Source organism: Arachis hypogaea, chromosome 18 (assembly GCF_003086295.3).
Source record: "Arachis hypogaea cultivar Tifrunner chromosome 18, arahy.Tifrunner.gnm2.J5K5, whole genome shotgun sequence".
Taxonomy (NCBI): Eukaryota; Viridiplantae; Streptophyta; class Magnoliopsida; order Fabales; family Fabaceae; genus Arachis; species Arachis hypogaea.
Window position 1 is genome coordinate 56268931 of NC_092053.1, and position 21814 is coordinate 56290744.

The 21814-nt window shown below is 38.1% G+C and overlaps 1 protein-coding gene across 1 annotated transcript; it reads right to left on the reverse strand.

Annotated features, from left to right (window-relative positions):
* Positions 1-322: 322 nt before the first annotated feature.
* LOC112771305 (kinesin-like protein KIN-14Q) lies at positions 323-6231 on the reverse strand. The gene is made up of 17 exons (XM_025816001.3): positions 5715-6231; positions 5417-5500; positions 5234-5311; positions 4780-5106; positions 4601-4662; positions 4328-4517; positions 3695-3771; positions 3513-3612; positions 3338-3436; positions 3064-3240; positions 2686-2971; positions 2412-2573; positions 2089-2304; positions 1953-1990; positions 1673-1836; positions 1461-1586; positions 323-1341 (listed from the first exon to the last, which is right to left on the reverse strand). Exons 1-17 carry the CDS (start codon positions 5815-5817, stop codon positions 532-534), a joined length of 3099 nt encoding a protein of 1032 aa, XP_025671786.1. The 5' UTR covers positions 5818-6231; the 3' UTR covers positions 323-531.
* Positions 6232-21814: the final 15583 nt, after the last annotated feature.

The following is a 21814-nucleotide window of genomic DNA, read 5'->3' on the forward strand; positions in this document are numbered from 1 at the left end:
TATTAAATTGCTAAAATAAAAGAATTGAGCTATTAACTAAAAATACTAATTAAAAATTGAACTTTTCTCATAATAATATACAAAAATTGAACATAATTGTTAAAAAAGGACTACAAGTAGTTGAGCCCACATAATATATTTCTTATATTTCTATCAGAACCTCAATTCACAATATTCAATGGACAGTGTTGTGCTAAATTTTTCAAAAAGGGCCTTAACATATAGCAAAATGATGAATCATGCATTTAACAGCAATTACCAAGAATTAATGAATTATAATTATCAGACTCTTAAATTTAAATAGAGATTATACACATCAAGATTGGTTTTCACACTCCTTGCTCCACAACCCATTTCATTAAAAAAAATTCAAAATGAGTTTTGTACTAATTACCATTTTCGTCATGAAACATATGTCATTTTTCATGTTCCTAGGAAGGATGACCATCAAACAAGAAATCACTTCTATCTATCCACACACAATAAAATATATAAAAATAAAAAATAAAATCTAAGATCAATTCAGTTTTATCATATCCAACCTCTTTCCTTTTCCTTTTGACTATTCTTTTGTTGGATCTCCTTACCTCTTCTAGCACTTCCAACTTGCACCCTTTGTCCCAATCTCCCTCTACTTCCAATGGAAACTCTAACCTTCTCCATCCCTACATTTACACCAACCCTTCTCATTTGTGGAGACTTCACTTGTATCTTCTTATGAAGGCTTCTTCTTAGTATGCTACCTATCTTCTTAACACCACTTCTTACTTCCTTAGGACTCTCACATTGTGTCTGTTCTGCCAGCACAAACTTGGTGTCTAATTCTCTATTTACATCTTTATGATCTGTGGCTTGGTTCGCGGCTATAGGTAGCAGTGGCGATTGGAACTGAGTTAAGCTTGGTATGCTTGGGAGTGGAATGAGAGAGTTACGCCTTGCAGCAATGGCGGAAGGAACACGTGGTGTCATTGTGCAGATAGAAGCTCTTCCAGACCGTTTTGGCAGTAGGAGTTTCTCGGCCATCTCAGGGTTGTTTTCCTTTTCGGCATGATCAATACACTTGATGGAGTTCTCTATTGTGGAAAAGGGTATTAGAGGCTTTAAGAAGTTGTTTTCCGTGAGTGGTTTAGCAGAATTTACTTGGTCCTTGCACCATCCACCACTCACCGGATCATTGAAATTCTTGTTGATACTTAGTGGTCGATTCACAAGCGATGGCCTCGGAAGTGCACTGTTTGGTTCTTCTTGTTGCTTCATTTGGTGCTGCTCGGCTATTTTCGAATCCACATGTTGTCGCGCCAGCTTTCTTTCGATGAGAAGTTGTGCTTCCAGTTCCTTGACCTTCAAGAAAGAAACAAATACAAAGTTAAGAGAAAATTCAGAAGAAAAAGTTTAAATGTGAAAGAGGCTATATTCTATCCTGTGAATAAAAGGTTTAAAAATCTGTTCTAATAAGATACCTTGTCATGGAGGCTCTTGTTTTTATTATCTCTTTCTTTCATCTTGGACTCTAATACATGGATTGTTTCCTCCATCTTCTTGAGTTGGAACTCCTTCAGCTTTGCCTCTTGTTTGGTTTTCTCAGCCTTAACACAAAGGAGAGTAAAATTAATAGAATGAGTAAAACGGCGAAATCTTACAACAGCATTGCAAAAGTTACAAACAAGCATACCATCTGCTTGTGTCTAAGAAGTTCAACAGTGTCCAACTGCTTTTTGGCAGGGCCGAGTTCTATTCCCCTTGCTCGACTAGCAAAGTTCAGAGAGCAAACTGTCTCGCCCAAATCAGTTTCATTAGGACTAATTTGCACGAACATGAGTGCCTTTGAATCCCCTCCTGGAAAAACAAGCTAGTTCGTCAAAATTTAGAATAAAATTTGCATACATACACGGGATAAAAGTCAATCATAAATGCAAAGGAACCAAGTCTAAAGGAACATGTATAATAAGTACCTAATGAGTCTTGAAGCAAATGCGTAAGTTTCGAGTTCCTGAACCATGAAAACAACAATAAAAACTTCAGTAAGGTAGTTGATGTCAGTGTTTGAACTTTGAACAAGGGCTAATAATATATCTTTATTTTCATAACCTGAAAGGGATATGCGGACTTTTTGTTGCAAGGGCAGATATGACATCTCCAAGTGCTGACAAAGACCTGTTAATGTTTTGTGCCTCCTTCAGTCGATCGCCTTGGACATCTGTCTTGGCCACTCGCTCGCTTCCTGCTAAGTCCACCAGCCATAACTTGCTTCTTGTGCATTCCCCATTCAACAAGTTCTCCCCTTTAACCATAACACAATGAATGCTGTAAAGAGAAAGAACAAGTTAATGGCAAGGTTGGAAGAAAACCAAAAACTACAAATTTTACAAAGATCCAAAACTTATTTAGCCTAAATAAAAAATGAACCTGACCAGTGGGATCTACTGCTGTGTTCATTCGCATTGGTTGAGCTTACAGCCCTTGCATTGCTACCAGTTTGCAGGACTTCCCAGACTTCACTCATATTGTTCACATGAGCCTCAACTAACCCAGGAACATGATGCATTCCTTCACCGACTTGCCTTATTTCCAATCTACGATTTAACAAATTTTTTTATTAACAATCAAGTCATTGTTCATAAAATGGGAATAAGTTTCTGGGCTGATCATCGCATGAAATTTATCAAATGGTTAAATATAATATACCTTCTAGCAGTTGCTCCTGGCTGATTTCCTGAAAACAGCAAATCTCTGATTTGTTCATTGTACACTTCTAAAACACTTACTGATACATCGTAACTGTAGTGTGTCTGTCTCTCCCTGATTATGTCAAACATTTTCTCAAGAGTCCTGAAATTAACTCCACGAGCCTCCTCAGTGCCCTCCATTGTGAAAGTCTTCCCGGTTCCAGTCTGCCCGTATGCAAAAATGCAAACATTGTATCCATCTAGAACTGAGGTTGCAAATGGTGCCGTGTCTTCGAAGATATCAGCTACAAAGTAAACCAATAAAAATCAGTAAAAAATGAGCAAGTGTCTTCATATGAGAACTATCCTAAGAAATTAACGCATCGATGCTAACTACCTTGTTCAGCTTGGGGGCCAAAGACAGCATCAAACTTAAAAGTCTTTCTAGGAGCACCATTTGACATTACAGTTAGCTCACCATCTTTCGCAGATTCAAAATCTATGGCCATTGTGGCTCCTGCTGCTAACTCTTCAGCGTTAAGGGGCCTACACCTGCAAAAGACTCGTATGTTTCCTGCAACAGATAACAAGAACAGTTGTTGAACCATTGTGTATGTGTTATCATATCACATACAAATCTAAGAAAACAAGAGCAAATGAAGATCTTTTACCTCTCAATTCCAAAACCTTGTTGTAAAGTTCTTTTCGTTCCTTTTCCCCCTCGATATATTTGAACTTGAGATCTTCATGAGATTCTTGTTGTTCATTGACTATAAAAAGAGACAGCAGGACAAATTATCACCCTATATAAGATTGAAAGGTATATTTTATCAATGTCTTACTTACGTTTGGCATTTATCATTAACCCCATTTCGCTGATTTCTGCTTGACATTTCCTGTATGCCTCTGCTTCCTCTAAGAGCTTGATGTGCTCCATTTTCATGATCTACTCAGGAAATTAGTTAACAAGTTAAACAAAGTTTTACTTTTTGAATTTGGTTGCCATTCAAATGTGGTAGGATATGTACCTTTAATTTCCTCATCAAGTCTCTTAATGATGAAAACCACTTGCTTTTCTCTTTCACTTGCCCCTCTATGGCAAACGCTGCAGAGAAAACAAGATCATTTGGTCCATAAATGAAGATCAATTTTGAGTTTCAGGTGGTTATGATTCTCACCCCCAAAGATCAATTTTGAGAGTTTTTTGTTTGGTTTATAGAGAGCAAAATAATTATGGCCTCGAGAATTTTATTAAGGGGGAAATGAAAATTCACAATCATTTGTAGAGGAGCTACCAAACATAAATCACTTTATTTCAAAATCATCTCTATCTACATCATTTTGACAAAATTAATGCTTCATAGAATCAATTCTACAGACATACGTTTGGTTGTGCTTCTAGAGTCCCAAAAATCAATTGTGTCACCTCATAATTGATTTTGGATTTTCTCTTCCACTGTTTGATTCAAATTTTAGTTCAGGTCAGAATCAAATATAGTCTTCCAAAATCAATTATGGGGTATGTAAATTTTTCTTAACAGACATAAATCACTGTCCATAAATTAAAAAGATTGATGCCAGAAATTATTCCAAATAATTATATATAGAAGCAATTCTACAAAAGCAGAAACAAAACAGACGGCAAAAAGGCAGGTGAATACCCAATGATCCTACGTGCATCGACTTGCGCATGAGCTCATTCTGTAGCTCTTTCAGAGAGTTCCAAGCTTCTTGGCATTCCTTGCTCTTCTGCTCATTCTCCCTTCTAATCATTTTCAACTCCCTCCTTGTTTCTGCCAGCACTTTTTTCAGCTTCTCATACTTCTCTTCCACCCCAATATTTTCGGTATCCTACAAAATAAAGTTGAGAGCACATAACAATCTACTTTCTGCTTTCATTTCGAATTTTATTGTCAGTTTGTATAGAAACCTACTTCTGAGGATTCCAACTCAGCATCCTGAGATACACAAATATCTTCTAGCATTTCATTTTCTCCTGAATTCAAAAGCAAAACATTATTGATAAATTAAATTATGGAGTATAACCATCAACACCTATGTTGAAATTTCAAAATTCAGAATCCCTTTACAAATTATCAAGAATTGAACTCACTTGGAGGGTAATTTAGGGGTGACTCGTCTGCAGTCAAAGGCGGTGGAAGAAGCTCAAAGGAAGCATCAGGGGGCACAATCACATCATCATGTGTAAAAGTTTGACAAAAGTTAGAGAATTTAACAGTAGGGGTCTTGTGGCCATTGTCAACTTCAGAGCCATTGATTCCGTTCTCTAGGGAAAGCTCCATGGATGACTCCAAATTCTTGCAGTTCTTGTTACAAAATACCTCTGGGGAATCACCATAGCTGATTCGAGCAATCTCTGGTGATCCAGCACATATCACCAAATCTGGTGAAGTCAGAGAATACCCCAACATTGATCTACCTGGAAAAAAAAATATTCATCCCATAATTCTATTAGGTACTCAAGAACAAAAATTAAAATTAAACTAAAGAAAACAAAATAACTTTTAAAAATTTCAAAATTGTGCAAGGAAGCCAAACCCTCTTACCATCAAGAACAGTTCTCACAACTGGATCATCAAATTCTACACTATTCCTTTCAAAGCGTCCACTGTTCCCTTGGAATCCTACACCAAGAACTCAAAAACCTATTATTAGTACTGAAAAATCAAAACAACAAAATGGGGTTCATCAAAAGCATAAAAAGATTCAACTTTTAAAGTAATCCGAACCATAGCTTGGGCTTCCACCACAAGATTCGGGATCTGCAGCCATAGCTGAACAACCAGAGCTCAGCGATGCGTGTGAATCAACGTCTACGCCAAAACCCATAAAGAAAACACAAGAATTCACATAACAAACCAAAATGGTCCTTCAATAAACCACCCATTTAAGAACTAGGCATGACATCAAAGCGGAACACACACACACAAACACACACACACACACACACACACACACAGAGAGAGAGAGAGAGAGAGAGAGAGAGAGAGAGAGAGAGAGAGAGAGAGAGAGAGAGAGAGTTATTACAGTTGGAGCAGTTAGTGGAATAGGTTTCAGTTTCTTGTTGTAAAGAAACGTCGGTGAGAAGAAGTGGGTCATCTTCATAGAGACGCCATTGGTTATTCTCCATAGATAAAGAGGATAACGAAACTCTTTGTATTTTGAATTCAGCAATAATAAACAAAGCATAGGAAAAGAGAAAAGAAGTTATGCTTTAGAATGTGGTGATGGTGATGATGATGACTAAAAATTAAAAAGTGGAAGGTTATTCTTTCTGAAACTGGCTTTGATTTCGTTTTAGAATTGCAAATTTTCCTTAATGAGAAAATTGGACCGTTGGAGGCTTTTGAAATTTGAAATGTAGCAAGCGGGTCTGAAGAAATAGTTTCACAGCACAAATAAAACTACAACATGGCTTTGGGGAGAAGATTCTGCATTTGCTATACTTTGGATTCGATCATTTTGGATCAACCTCAAACCCAAAGGTATTGGAGTATGAGACACGTGACAGTGTGACACTCCTTGCGACTTTCGATTAAAAGGTGGAATGTATGTACATATACTCACCTTGTACTTGTACTTTTTTTGGTCTAGACTAACGCTTCGAAGGATTTTTTTTAATAAATAAAATAAATATTTATTTACGGATATAGATAATTTAGAATATTTTTATCGATTTGCAAACATTACTTATCTTATTTACAGTACAAACAAAAAGACACATCACAAAATTCATGTATCACATTTACACACTATAAATGAGATAAGACTTAGACGCGTCTAGATAAGTAACTTGTTTAGAGCGTCTATCTTATCTCATTTACACAGTATCACATTTGTATACAGAATCTGATGCGTGGGTTATCTCATTTACACTCACATACTTAAGTAACTCGTTCACAACATCTATAATGTTACTATTCATACCCTTGAACCTTCATTTCTCTCTTTGTCGCACGTTTTGTTGATATTCTTGAGATACTTGGACGTTATAGTGCGCGGAAATGCACGGGATGATGACACCAACCGCCTGAATCCAGGTCAGTGTTGTTATTTTTTTATCTTTTAATTAAGTAAGTATATGTGATTATAATTATGGTACTTTGATAGGTTTTGTGCTGTTACACATGAGTAGAATAGATTATGTTTTGGTAATATAAAATAAGTTAGTTGGCAAGTTATTAGTATTTATTAGGTGTCGAATGTATTTTTAATAAATGTTAGTTTATTAATTAATTTAATTTAATTTATTAATTAACTGCTTATTATGTTATCTTATTTTTTTAACTCAAATTTTATATTTTTAATTTAATTTTAAATATGCTAGAGAATTTAGTTTGAAACCAAAATTTTATAATTGAAATAGATTTGTTATTAAAATATTTCTTTTTTTAACAGAGGCCTCACCTACTACAATCTAGGCGGGTGAGCCACACTCTTACACTACCGGACACCATTGTCTTTTACCTGAGGGAGGCCGGGTTTGGCAATACTGCGCAGCTCAGGGACTTTGTCTTTGACAATTACCTAATTACTATATTTGTGGAGCATTGACGTCCGGAGACCCACACTTTTCACCTGTCTTGGGGTGAGTTCACCACCACCTTGCAGGACGTTGTGTACCACTTTAGGTTACGTACACACAGAGAGCCAGTGGGTGAGTGCTTGTGTGATTTTCACACATGGTACCAGCACTCGACCTGGGAGTGGGTAGAGGAGCTCCTTGGTGTCAGGCCTCTTCATGCTCAACAGCAGGGGCACAAAGGAAGGAGTAATTCTCCATCAAGTTAACATGGCTGAGGGACCGAGTACGATATATATCAGCTACTACAGATGCAGCAACCTTCTGACAGTACACTAGGTGTTACATCCTGTTGCTGATTGGGGGTTACCTGATGATAGACAAATCAAATAATTAGGTCTATATCAGATGGTTGCCCTTATTAGAGGACTTCGCGAGGTACCACAATCTGTCTTGGGGATCCGCTGTGCTTGCTTGGACGTACCACTCCTTATGCCCTGTAGCACATCGATCTACTACAGACATTGTTGGATGCACTCCTCTACTGGTCTTGTGGATCTACCATAGATTTTCTCAATAGTGTCCACTCGATAAACATATTTTGAAGTTTTTCGCTGACCATGAGACAACTATTTTCATATACGGTTATTGTAGTTTCTATGTATGTAATTCAAAAACTTGTTGCATAAATGGAGAGATTGTTATTGTTGTATATGTCCATAAATTGATAGGTATGGCCCAACAGAGTAAGTACCAATTTGACCAGGGAGTCCTCCGATATTACCGTTACCGCCTTGTGTAACTCCAATTAGCAATACACCACCATATTTGCCATACAGATGCGTGCTATCGACGGAGATGAAGAGCTTGCAATGCTTGAAAGCCTCCACATAGGTAGAAAAAGCCTAGAATACCTTATCAAATTGGCTGTAACCGTGTACCACCAAGTGCCCATCATAGTACGGCATGACCCTGAAATCACATATTATTCTGGGACAACAAATCTGCAATGCTTTGAGCAACCTCAGCACCTTATTATATGACTCCTTGTAATCACCATATTTCTAGACAATTGCCTTTTACTTTGCCATCCAAACCTTTCTGTATGTAGGTTTGAAGTGATAGTTTTACCTAACTGCACCTTGTAGAACAAGGATAGTGACTGATGGGATAGATTGTATAAGGGGCAAGATGACACTACAAATGACGTTATTGTTCAATTATCGATGGTCTTGGGACATGGTGGGGCTAAACAGGTGTGCATACCTCCAAATTTATGCACCTCCCTAACGAAATAAAATATATACGGTAGGCATTTATAACCAAAATAGTCATGATAAATAAGAATATACACCACAAATAAATTTGACCTCACCAATATCCGAGATCCTGTCGGAGGACAACACGGAGACTCCAAGGATATCATGCTGCAAATTGCCTGCAATGTGTAACACCTTACTACACAGAGCTTTACGCTTAAGTTGTAAATCAAAGGTGGTGAGGTATTACGACCACTAAACAAAGAAGTACATACGTATATATATTTGAAAGATAGTTTAACTAGGAGTCTTGAAAGAAAGAATAAGCAAAAACAAAATAGGAATTGCGTCAATCCAAAACGTTAAGAAATAAAAGCTCGATACAGAAAACCAAAGAGATAGATATAAATATAGATATAGAATTTCAAGAGAGTTATATAACAAGCTCTAGTCTCGACCTGCGAAGTAAGGGCCGGCTGGATATATATATATATATAGCCCAAAATACAACAAAAGCACAATCCTATTTTCTCCAAAGTCAATCTCTAAAAAGGATATACAAGTTAATATAAAAAGGTAGAGAATATATATATATATATATATATATATATATATATATATATATATATATATATATACATATATATATATATATAATAAAATCTAAAAGACTCTTCGCATTCCAGATAGAATCCAGCACATTCAACGAGGTGCATCATGTCTTGTATCTAAAAATAGAAAAAAAATACCCGAAACGGGTGCCAAAAGGTTCCCAACAGGGTAATAGTTCTAAATAGAGACGATGTAACACTACACGAATCCATTAGGTAATTCTAAACTCTAACAACCAAGATCCAAGCCTAGGGTTATACTAGTCTAAAACCGGATAAACATACTACATATTTTTCTATATCAATGGTCCAAAATCTCAAGTTCTCTTTAATGCTCCTATCAACCTTTCTCTTTTCACTTTAATACCACAGAATTTTCAGTATTAAATTTAGTAAATGTTTAGCAGAGACAAACATAAGTAATAGGTTGCAAACACAAGCAAGAACAACTACAGCATATATTGCAAATAACAGATAAACAGAGATATACACATAGTGTAAGATCCCAGATTTTTGAAAATTAAATAATAAGTAATTTATGATTTATTATATTTATTCAAAATGAATTTTTAGAGATTTTTATATTAAACTGGGTATTTTCTTATTTATAATTTAAAGTTTTAGTAATTGAAAAATAATGAGAATTTTATGTGCTTTAATTTGAATATTAAGCTTTTGAACCTTATTTTATAAATGAAGGAGAATTTATTTAATTATCTCTAATTTTTGTTAGATTAGTATTTATTTAAAAATAATTTACAATTTAATAATAAAATGGTATTCCAACGATTATTTTATATTTAATTTGAATTTAAGTTATCACTCTATCCTTTTATTTTTATTAAAATTACCATACTACCTTAACCCCAAAATTACCAAAAGAAACCCTAATTTACACACTCTTCAAACCCGAATTCTAGCCACACCCACTCTCCTTCACCCATTCCCAACCGCTCACCCCTTTTCTTTACACACCCCTACAGTGGAAAAGAAAAGAGAAAAGGAAAGAAAGAAGGAAGGGAGAACTGAAGGAGAAGGAGGGGAGAGAGAGGGAGCCGCTATCCAGCCTGCCGCTGGAGCCCCGCCGTTGCCAAGTTGTCATCGACGTCAGTTTGAGGAGAGATAGGAGACGTTGAGAGAGGGACACCGTTGGAGCCATGAGGATCATCATCATCATTCAGCGACTGCTGATGCGTGAGCATCTTCCCTATCTTTTCCTAGTGAATTTGTATTTAATTTATTGAGTTTAATCAAGAATTAATTATCTTTTAGCCACTATAGATGTTACTTTGAGTCGTGTGCAATTCTGTTTATTTTAGGTAGCATTTGGCTGGATTTGATGGAGTTTCCACAGAAAAAGAGAAGAAGGCGAATGATACTGTCAACCCTGACCTCTCTACACTCAAACCGAAATAACTCGAGCTATAGAGGTCTAATGGATGTGATTTAAGTGGCGTTGAAAAGCTATCTTCCAGAGCTTTCCAACGATATATAATAGTCCACACTTTTCTCCCACCAATTTGGCTAAGGCTGCGCCTAACTTGAGATTTCTCAAGTTAGGTGCAAGACAGCATCAACAACACGCAACAATGAGCATGACTCCAAGTAAGGCGCACTAAAGCTTGAGTTAGGCACATGCCACAACAAAAGCACGCCACATTGATTTTGCTTCACTCAAGTAGGGCGCAGTAATACAAGCCTTGTAGCTCCAATCACTGCATACCTCAAGTAAGGCGTGGCTTGATGCCAAGTTAGGTGTGCCTCCCTACGAAGCAAGTGGTCCCCATTCATCAATTGAAGACGCTCGGATTGCTTTAATTAATTCTGATTTAAACTTTATTTTTATTTAAAAATAGAAAAAGATATTATTTAGTTTTAAAAAAAATATAATTTAAATTTATTAGGATTAGATATAAAAGGGAAAAGAAACTTCTCTTCTGGGATATTCCATCTCATCCCAAAATTCACAGTTTACCAGAATCCTAGTTTTCACTCTGAACCATGAGCAATGGTGCACGAATTGTAAATCACACTTTTCACAACTCGTACCACTAACCAGCAAGTGCAATGGGTCGTCCAAGTAATACCTTACGTGAGTAAGGGTCGAATCCCACGGAGATTGTTGGCTTGAAGCAATCTATGGTTATCTTGTAATTCTTAGTCAGGATATCAATTATAATTATTAGTTTGGATTGCAAAAAATAAAAGAGCATGAATTAAATACTTGTTATGCAGTAATGGAGAATATGTTGGAGTTTTGGAGATGCTTTGTCTTCTGAATCTCTGCTTTTCCCTTGTCTTCTTCTTCACGCACGCAAGGTTCCTCCTATGGCAAGCTGTGTGTTGGTGGATCACCGTTGTCAATGGTTACCATCCGTCCTCTCAATGAAAATGGTCCAGGTGCACTGTCACCGCACGGCTAATCATCTGTCGGTTCTCACTCATGCTGGAATAAGATCAATTGATCCTTTTGCGTCTGTCACTACGCCCAACCCTTGTGAGTTTGAAGCTCATCACAGTCATTCAATCCCTGAATCCTACTCGGAATACCACAGACAAGGTTTAGACTTTCCAGATTCTTAAGAACGCTGCCAATGGATTCTAGCTTATACCACGAAGATTCTGATTAAGGAATCCAAGAGATACTCATTCAATCGAAGGTAGAACGGAGGTGGTTGTCAATCACGCGTTCACAGGTTGAGAATGGTGATGAATGTCATGGGTCATCACATCCATCATATTGAAGTGCGAATGAACATCTTAGATAGAAACAAGCGTGTTTGAATAGAAAACAGAAATAATTGCATTAAGTCATCGAGACACAGCAGAGCTCCTCACCCCCAACAATGGAGTTTAGAGACTCATGCCATCAAAGAGTACAAATTTTGGATCTAAAATGTCATGAGGTGCAAAATAAATCTCTAAAAGTTGTTTAAATACTAAACTAGTAACCTAGGTTTTCAGAAAATGAGTAAACTAAGATAGATAATGCAGAAATCCACTTTTGGGGCCCACTTGGTATGTGCTGGGGCTGAGACTTGAGCTTTACACGTGCCTAGACTGTTTCCAGAGTTGAACGCCAGGTTGTAGCCTGTTTCTGGCGTTTAACTCTAACTTGTAACCTGTTTCTGGCGTTTAACGCCAGAATACAACATGGAACTGGCGTTGAACGCCAGTTTACATCATCTATCCTTGAACAAAGTATGGACTATTATATATTGCTGGAAAGCCCTGGATGTCTACTTTCCAACGCAATTGAGAGCGCGCCAATTGGACTCCTGTAGCTCCAAAAAATCCATTCCGAGTGCAGGGAGGCCAGAATCTAACAGCATCAGCAGTCCTTTTTAAGCCTGAATCAGATTTTTGCTCAGCTCCCTCAATTTCAGCCAGAAAATACCTAAAATTATAGAAAAACACACAAACTCATAATAAAGTCCAGAAATATGAATTTTGCCTAGAAACTAATGAAAATATACGAAAAATTAACTAAAATATACTAAAAACTACATGAAATTAACCCCAAAAAGCGTATAAAATATCCGCTCATCACAACACCAAACTTAAATTGTTGTTTGTCCCCAAGTAACTAGACAAATAAAATAGAATACAAATAAGTCAAGAAGCAACAATATCTCAGAGTTTTGAGTGAAGCTCAGATTCTAATTAGATGAGCGGGACTAGTAGCTTTTTGCTTCCGAACAGTTTTGGCATCTCACTTTATCCATCTCACTTTATCCATTGAAGCTCAGAATGATTGGCATCTATAGGAACTTAGAATTCAGATAGTGTTATTGATTCTCCTAGTTCAGTATGTTGATTCTTGAACACAGCTACTTTATGAGTCTTGGTCGTGGCCCTAAGCACTTTGTTTTCCAGTATTACCACCGAATACATAAATGCCACTGGCACATAATTGGGTGAACCTTTTCAGATTGTGACTCAGCTTTGCTAAAGTTCCCAATTAGAGGTGTCCAGGGTTCTTAAGCACACTCTTCTTTTTGCTTTGGACCTTGACTTTAACCGCTCAGTCTCAAGTTTTCACATGACACCTTCACGCCACAAGCACATGGTTAGGGACAGCTTGGTTCAGTCGCTTAGGCCAGGATTTGATTCCTTTAGGCCCTCCTATCCACTGATGCTCAAAGCCTTGGATCTTTTTTATTACCCTTGCCTTTTGGTTTTAAGGGCTATTGGCTTTTTCTGCTTGCTTTTTCTTTTTCTTTTTCTTTTATTTTCGCCATTTTTTGTAAGCTTTTGTATTCACTACTTTTTCTTGCTTCAAGAATCATTTTTATGATTTTTCAGATTATCAAATAACATTTCTCCTTTTTCATTATTCTTTCAAGAGCCAACATATTTAACATTTATAAACATCAAATTCAAAAAACATATGCACTGTTCAAGCATTCATTCAGAAGACAAAAAGTATTGCCACCACATGTAAATAATTAGAATTTTCCTTATTAAAAACTCAAAAAAAATATTGCCTCCTTATTCTAAAGAAAATTTGCTATTTTATTCATGTTTAATGATGATGAGAAAAATAAATTATAGCTTAATTAGAGATAAAATCAAAATATAGATACTAATTACTACTACTCATATATAACTTCTAAGGTAAAACTCAAATAAGAACAATTATCACAGAGTTAAGGCTAAGATTAGAACTCAACAACCTTGAATTTGGGAGGTGGATGCCTCTTTAGTCTGTGGAGTACTTGGCCCTTCAAGAGATAGTTTCTGATGCTTTAATTCCTTCAGTTCACGCCCTTGCTCTTCTTGTTCTCTAAGCAGTTTGCAGAACATGTTGTTTTGATTTTGCTGTTTTTCCTTCAGTTGATCCACAACTTCTTGCAACTTGGTGATAAATGCTTCTAGGTGCTCCCAGTATTCAATTTGAGGAATTTCCGGGAGGAACTCCTGTGCTTTTCTCTTGATGGGGTCGTCCTGCACTTGTTGTCCTTCCATAAACTTTTTGGTAATTGGTTGCTCAACTGAGATATACCTATCTACTCCTATTTTTATCCCAGTATCCTTACATAACAGAGAGACTAAGCTTGGATAGGCCAATTTGGCATCTTTGGAGTTCTTATTTGCAATTTTGTAAAGCTCACAAGCAATCAGCTGATGAACTTCCACTTCTTTTTCCAGCATAATGCAATGAATCATCACTGCTCTTCTGATGGTGACTTCAGAGCGGTTGCTAGTGGGCAGTATAGAGCGCCCAATGAAGTCCAGCCAGCCTCTGGTGACTGGTTTGAGATCTCCTCTCTTGAGTTGGTTCGGGGCACCCTTTGTGTTGGTTGTCCACTTGGCTCCAGGGAGGCATATGTCCTCTAGGATTTTATCCAAGCCCAGGTTTGATCTCATCATTCTCCTATTAAAGGAGTCTGGGTCATCTTGCAGTTGAGGCAGCTTGAAGATCTCCCTTATTTTATCAGGGTGGGTGTGAACAATCTTCCCTCTGACCAAAGTTCTATAGTCATAGAATGCGGTTTCAGCTATCCTCTGCCTGTCCGTCTGCCATAGATTAGCATAGAATTCCTGAACCATGTTTCTTCCCACCTTTGTTTCAAGATTAGCTAGGACTTTCCAGCTCCTGTTTCGAATTTGCTCTTGGATCTCCGGATATTTGTCTTCTTTAAGATCGAATATAACTTCCGGGATCACTGACCTTAGACTCATTATTTTGTAAAAATAGTCTGAATGTTCTTTGGTTATGAACTTCCCTTGATTCCAAAGTGGTTTTGGAATATTTTCTTTCTTGCCTCTTGAGTCAGTTTGTTTTCCCTTAGGAGTCATGATCTTAGTGGGTATTGGCTTAGTGATCATGGATAAACATACCAAACTTAGAGGTTTGCTTGTCCTCAAGCAAAAGAAAGGAAAGAAGAGGGAGATGAGGAGAGCCAAGTCCGAATTGTGTGAGAGAGGGGGGAGGCCAAACTAGGATTTAAAAGGAAAGGGGGGTGGGTTTCGAAAAAGATATGATAGAAAAAGTGATTTGGAAAAGATAAGTATGATATGAAAAGATGTAATTTAAAATTGAAAAGATATGAAAGATATTTGAAAAAGATAAATCTGAATTTTGAAAAAGATGTTGTGAAGATTTGAAAAAGATATTGATGAGTTGAAAAGATTTTAGAAGGAAAAGAGATAGATTTGTTTTGAAAAAGATTTGAAAATAATTTGAAGAGGATAAATAAAAGGGTTTATGAATTAAGATACATTTGATATCTTTTGAAAAAGGATTTGAAAAATTAGGATTTGTAACATGTTTGTGCAAGAAATCATGAATTGAAACATAAAAATTGGAAAAAAATTTGAATTGAAAATGAAATTGCCTACTGGTGCACGAATTGTGAATCGCACTTTTCACAACGCGTACCACTAACCAGCAAGTGCACTGGGTCGTCCAAGTAATACCTTACGTGAGTAAGGGTCGAATCCCACGGAGATTGTTGGTTTGAAGCAATCTATGGTTATCTTGTAAATCTTAGTCAGGAAGTCAATTATGTTTATCAGTTGAATTGCGAATAACCAGGAGAGCATAAATTAAAGGTTACTTGTTGTGCAGTAATGGAGAATATGTTGGAGTTTTGGAGATGCTTTGTCTTCTGAATCTCTGCTTTCCTCTGTCTTCTTGTTCACGCACACACGTCCTCCTATGGCAAGCTGTGTGTTGGTGGATCACCGTTGTCAATGGCTACCTTCCATCCTTCCAGTGAAAACTACGCTCACGCGCTCTGTCACAGCACGGCTAATCACCGGTTGGTTCTCGATCCGGTTGGAATAGGATTTACTATCCTTTTGCGTCTGTCACTAACACCCAGCCTTCAGGAGTTTGAAGCTCGTCACAGTCATTTAATCCTTGAATCCTACTCGGAATACCACAGACAAGGTTTAGACTTTCCGGATTCTCATGAATGCCGCCATCAGTTCTAGCTTATACCACGGAGATTCTGATTAAGGAATCTAAGAGATACTCATTCAATCATAAATAGAACGGAGGTGGTTGTCAGGCACACGTTCATGAATTGAGGAAAGTGATGAGTGTCACAGATCATCACCTCCATCACAGTTAAGCGCGAATGAACATCTTAGATAGGAACAAGCGTGTTTGAATGGAAAACAGGAATACTTGCGTTAATTCATCGAGACACAGTAGAGCTCCTCACCCCCAACAATGGGGTTTAGAGACTCATGCCGTCAGAGAATACAAAGTTTAGATCTAAAATGTCATGAGATACAAAATAAGTCTCTAAAAGTTGTTTAAATACTAAACTAGTAGCCTAGGTTTACAAAAATGAGTAGACTATGATGGATGATGCAGAGATCCACTTCTGGGGCCCACTTGGTGTGTGCTGGGGCTGAGATTTAAGTGAGTCACGTGCAGAGGCCATTTGTGGAGTTGAACGCCAGTTTTTGTGCCAGTTTGGGCGTTCAACTCCAGCTTTTGATCCTTTTCTGGCGCTGGACGCCAAAGTTGGGCAGAGAACTGGCGTTGAACGCCAGTTTACGTCGTCTATCCTTATGCAAAGTATAGACTATTATATATTGCTGGAAAGCTCTGGATGTCTAATTTCCAACGCAATTGGAAGCATGCCATTTCGAGTTCTGTAGCTCCAGAAAATCCACTTTGAGTGCAGGGAGGTCAGAATCCAACAGCATCAGCAGTCCTTTTTCAGCCTGAATCAGATTTTAGCTCAGCTCCCTCAATTTCAGCCAGAAAAATACCTGAAATTATAGAAAAGCACACAACTCATAGTAAAGTCTAGAAATATGAATTTTTCCTAAAAACTAATGAAAATAGACTAAAAACTAACTAAAACATACTCAAAACTATATGAAATTAACCCCAAAAAGCGTATAAAATATCCGCTCATCACAACACCAAACTTAAACTGTTGCTTGTCCTCAAGCAACTAGACAAATAAAATAGAAGACTAATAGGTTGAGAAGCAATAATATCTCAGAGTTTTTGATTGAAGCTCAGATTCTAATTAGATGAGCGGGACTAGTAGCTTTTTGCTTCTGAACAGTTTTGGCATCTCACTTTATCCATTGAAGCTCAGAGTGATTGGCATCTATAGGAACTTAGAATTTAGATAGTGTTATTGATTTTCTTAGTTCAGTGTGATGATTCTTGAACACAGCTTCTTTATGAGTCTTGGCCGTGGCCCTAAGCACTTTGTTTTCCAGTATTACTACCGGATACATAAATGCCACAGACACATAATTGGGTGAACCTTTTTCAGATTGTGACTCAGCTTTGCTAAAGTCTCCAATTAGAGGTGTCCAGAGTTCTTAGGCACACTCTTCTTTTAGCTTTTGGATCTTGACTTTAACCGCTCAGTCTCAAGTTTTCACTTGACACCTTCACGCCACAAGCACATGGTTAGGGACAGCTTGGTTTAGCCGCTTAGACCAGGATTTTATTCCTTTAGGCCCTCCTATCCACTGATGCTCAAAGCCTTGGGATCCCTTTTATTTGCCCTTGCCTTTTGGTTTTAAGGGTTATTGGCTTTTTCTGCTTGCTTTTTCTTTTTCTTTCTCTCTCTTTTTTTTTTTGCAAGCTTTGTTCTTTGCTGCTTTTTCTTGTTTCAAGAATCATTTTTATGATTTGTCAGATTATCAATAACATGTCTCATGTTCATCATTCTTTCAAGAGCCAACATATTTAACAGTCTTAAACAACAAATTCAAAAGATATATGCACTGTTCAAGCATTCATTCAGAAGACAGAAAGCATTGCCACCACATTTAACTAATTAGAATTTCTTTTATTAAAACTCGAAATTTTATTGCTTCTTATTCAAAAGATCTACTACTTTATTCATGTTTGCTGATGATGAGAAAAATAAATTATAGCTTAATTGGAGATAAAATCAAAATAGATACTAATTACTACTATATGACTTCTAAGGTAAACTTTTATAAGGACACTGTCACAGAGTTAAGGCGGAAATTGGAAATTAACAACCTTTATTCTGGGGGCATGGGGGTTCCTCTGATCCTTGGGGTGCTTGGTCCTACAAGAGAAGACTTTTGGCGCTTCAGTTCCCTTAAGTCACGCCCCTGCTCCTCTTGTTCTTTAAACATATAGGTCTGCATTTGACTGTGTTCCTTCTGTTCTTTTATTATTTGCTCCATAGCTTCCTGTATCTTGGTAACGGACGTCTCAAGATACTCCCGGTATTCAGATTGAGGGATCTCTGGGAGGAATTCATGTGCTCTCTTCTTGATGGGATCCTCCTGTGCTTGTTGTTTTTCCATTGATGCTTTGGTGATTGACTTTTCAATTAGGATATATTCAGTTATTCCCATCCTTACTCCAGCGTCCTTGCAGAGCAGAGAAATCACGCTTGGATAAGCCAACCTGGCCTCTTTAGAATTTTTGTTAGCAATCTTGTAGAGTTCAGTTGAAATCAGCTGATGAACCTCCACTTCCTTTCCCATCATGATGCAATGGATCATCACTGCTCTTTTGACTGTGACTTCAGAACGGTTGCTAGTAGGCAACAGAGAACGCCCAATGAAGTCCAGCCATCCTCTGGCGACTGGTTTGAGATCCTCCCTCTTGAGTTGATTTGGGACACCCTTTGTGTTGGTGGTCCACCTGGCTCCAGGGATACATATGTCCTCTAGAATCTTTTCCAGGTCAATGTCTGCTCTCATCATCCTCCTGTTGAAGGAGTCTGGATCATCCTTTAGCTGAGGTAGCTTTAAGATCTCCTTGATCTTGTCAGGGGTAGTATGAACAATCTTTCCTCTGACCATGGTCCGAAATTCATAGAAGGCAGTTCCAGATAGTTTTTGCTTGTCAGTCTGCCACATATTAGCATAGAACTCCTGGACCATGTTCCTTCCTACTTTCGTTTCAGGATTAGCTAGGACTTTCCAGTTCCTGATTCGAATTTGCTCCTGGATCTCCGGATATTCATCTTCTTTCAGATCGAATCTAACTTCCGGGATCACTGATCTCAGACTCATTACTTTAAGATAATGGTCTGAATGTTCTTTAGATAAGAACTTCCCTTGATTCCAAAGTGGTTTTGGAACGCTCTCTTTCTTGCCTCTTGGAGTGGGTTGTTTTCCTTTAGGAGCCATGATCTTAGTGATCTCGGATAAACACACCAAACTTAGAGGTTTGCTTGTCCTCAAGCAAAAGAAAAGAAAGGAGAGGGATAGAAGGAGAGCTAGGTGGAATTGTTGATGGAGGAGGAGGGAGGCCGAACCCAAATTTAAAGGGATGGGGGGTGGGTTGTCGAAAAATTGGAAAAGATAAGATAAAAAGATTGAGTTGAAAAAGATAAGATAGAAGATATAGTTTAATTTTGAAAAGATATGATAGATTTTTGAAAAAGATAAATCTGAATTTTGAAAAAGATAATATGGAGATTTGAAAAAGATGTGGATTAGTTGAAAAGATTTTTGAGTGAAAAAGATAGATTTGTTTTCAGAAAAGATTTGAAAAGAGTTGGATTGAATTTGGAAAGATGGATTTTTAGAAATTAAGGATTTTAGAAATCAGGGTTCTTGACATGTTCATGTAAAAATCATGCATTGAAGCATAAAATTTGAAATTAAAATGGAAATACGTGTGGAAAAAATGAATTTGGCTCCTCCCTGCCTTCCTGGCATTTGAACGCCCAAACACTGCCTGTTTTGGGCGTTCAGCGCCCAAATGCTGCTCTCCTGGGCGTTCAACGCCTAGTAGGTGCCCCTTTCTGGCGTTGAACGCCCAGCTGCTACTATCACTGGCGTTCAGCGCCCAGTGGATGCCCATTTTGGGCGTTGAACGCCCAAAATGCACTGTTACTGGCGTTTTCGTGCCAGTGGGATCTTTTTCTCTGTTTTGTGTGCCGAGGTCTTCTGTAAATGATTATTTACCTTGTTATCAATGAACTCTATATAAACAAATAAAAATAAAAATAGAAATAGGGCAAAATGCTTAGAGGATTGTTGCCCCATTGCTGGGTTGCCTCCCAGCAAGCGCTTCTTTATTGTCTTTAGCTGGACCTTGCTGAGCTTTTAATCTAGCTTCAGCCTTGAGCATTCTTGCTCAATGTTGCCTTCAAGATAATGCTTGATTCTCTGTCCATTGACAATGAACTTCTTATCAGAATCAATATCTTGAAGCTCCACATAACCATATGGTGACACACTTGTAATCACGTATGGTCCCCTCCACCGGGATTTCAGTTTTCTGGGGAATAGCCTGAGTCTAGAGTTAAACAACAGGACCTTCTATCCTGGTTCAAAGATTCTAGATGACAGCTTTCTGTCATGCCATTTTTTTTATTTTTCTTTATAAAGCTTGGCATTTTCGAAAGCTGTGAATCTGAATTCCTCTAGCTCATTTTGCTGGAGCAATCGTTTTTCTCCTGCTAATTTGGCATCAAAGTTTAGGAATCTGGTTGCCCAGTAGGCCTTATGTTCCAGTTCCACGGGCAGGTGACATGCCTTACCATATACGAGTTGGTATGGAGATGTCCCTATGGGGGTCTTGAATGCTGTCCTGTAAGCCCACAGAGCATCATCCAGGCTCCGTGCCCAATCCTTTCTACGGGTATTTACTGTCCGTTCCAGGATTCTCTTTAATTCTCTGTTAGAAACTTCAGCTTGCCCATTGGTTTGTGGGTGATATGGAGTGGCCACCTTGTGGCGAATTCCATACCGAACCATGGCAGAGTAAAGCTGTTTATTGCAGAAGTGAGTGCCCCCATCACTGATTAGTACTCTAGGGACACCAAACCTGCTAAAGATATGTTTCTGGAGGAACTTCAGCACTGTTTTAGTATCATTGGTGGGTGTGGCAATAGCCTCAACCCATTTTGATACATAGTCAACTGCCACCAGAATATAAGTGTTTGAGTATGATGGTGGGAAAGGTCCCATGAAGTCAATTCCCCATACGTCAAACAACTCAATTTCCAAGATTCCTTGTTGAGGCATGGCGTAACCATGAGGCAGGTTACCAGCTCTTTGGCAACTGTCACAATTACGTACAAACTCTCGGGAATCTTTATAGAGTGTGGGCCAATAGAAGCCACATTGGAGGACCTTGGTGGCTGTTCGCTCACCTCCGAAATGGCCTCCATATTGAGATCCGTGGCAATGCCACAGGATCCTCTGTGCTTCTTCTCTAGGCACACACCTACGGATAATTCCGTCTGCACATCTCTTAAAGAGATAAGGTTCATCCCACAAGTAGTACTTTGCATCAGTAATTAATTTCTTCTTTTGTATACTGTTGTACTCCTTGGGTATGAACCTTGCAGCTTTATAGTTTGCAATATCGGCAAACCAGGGTGCTTCCTGAATGGCGAATAAATGCTCATCAGGAAACGTCTCAGAGATCTCAAGAGAAGGGAGGGACGTCCCTTCCACTGGCTCTATCCGGGACAGATGATCAGCCACTTGGTTCTCTGTCCCTTTTTTGTCTCTTATTTCTATATCAAACTCTTGCAGAAGTAATACCCATCTAATGAGCCTGGGTTTTGAATCCTGCTTTGTGAGTAGATATTTAAGAGCAGCATGATCAGTATACACAATCACTTTTGATCCTACTAAGTATGATCTGAACTTGTCAATGGCGTAAACGACTGCAAGTAGTTCTTTTTCTGTGGTTGTGTAATTTTTCTGGGCATCATTTAGAATGCGACTGGCATAATAAATGACATGCAGAAGCTTGTCATGCCTCTGTCCCAATACTGCACCAATGGCATGATCACT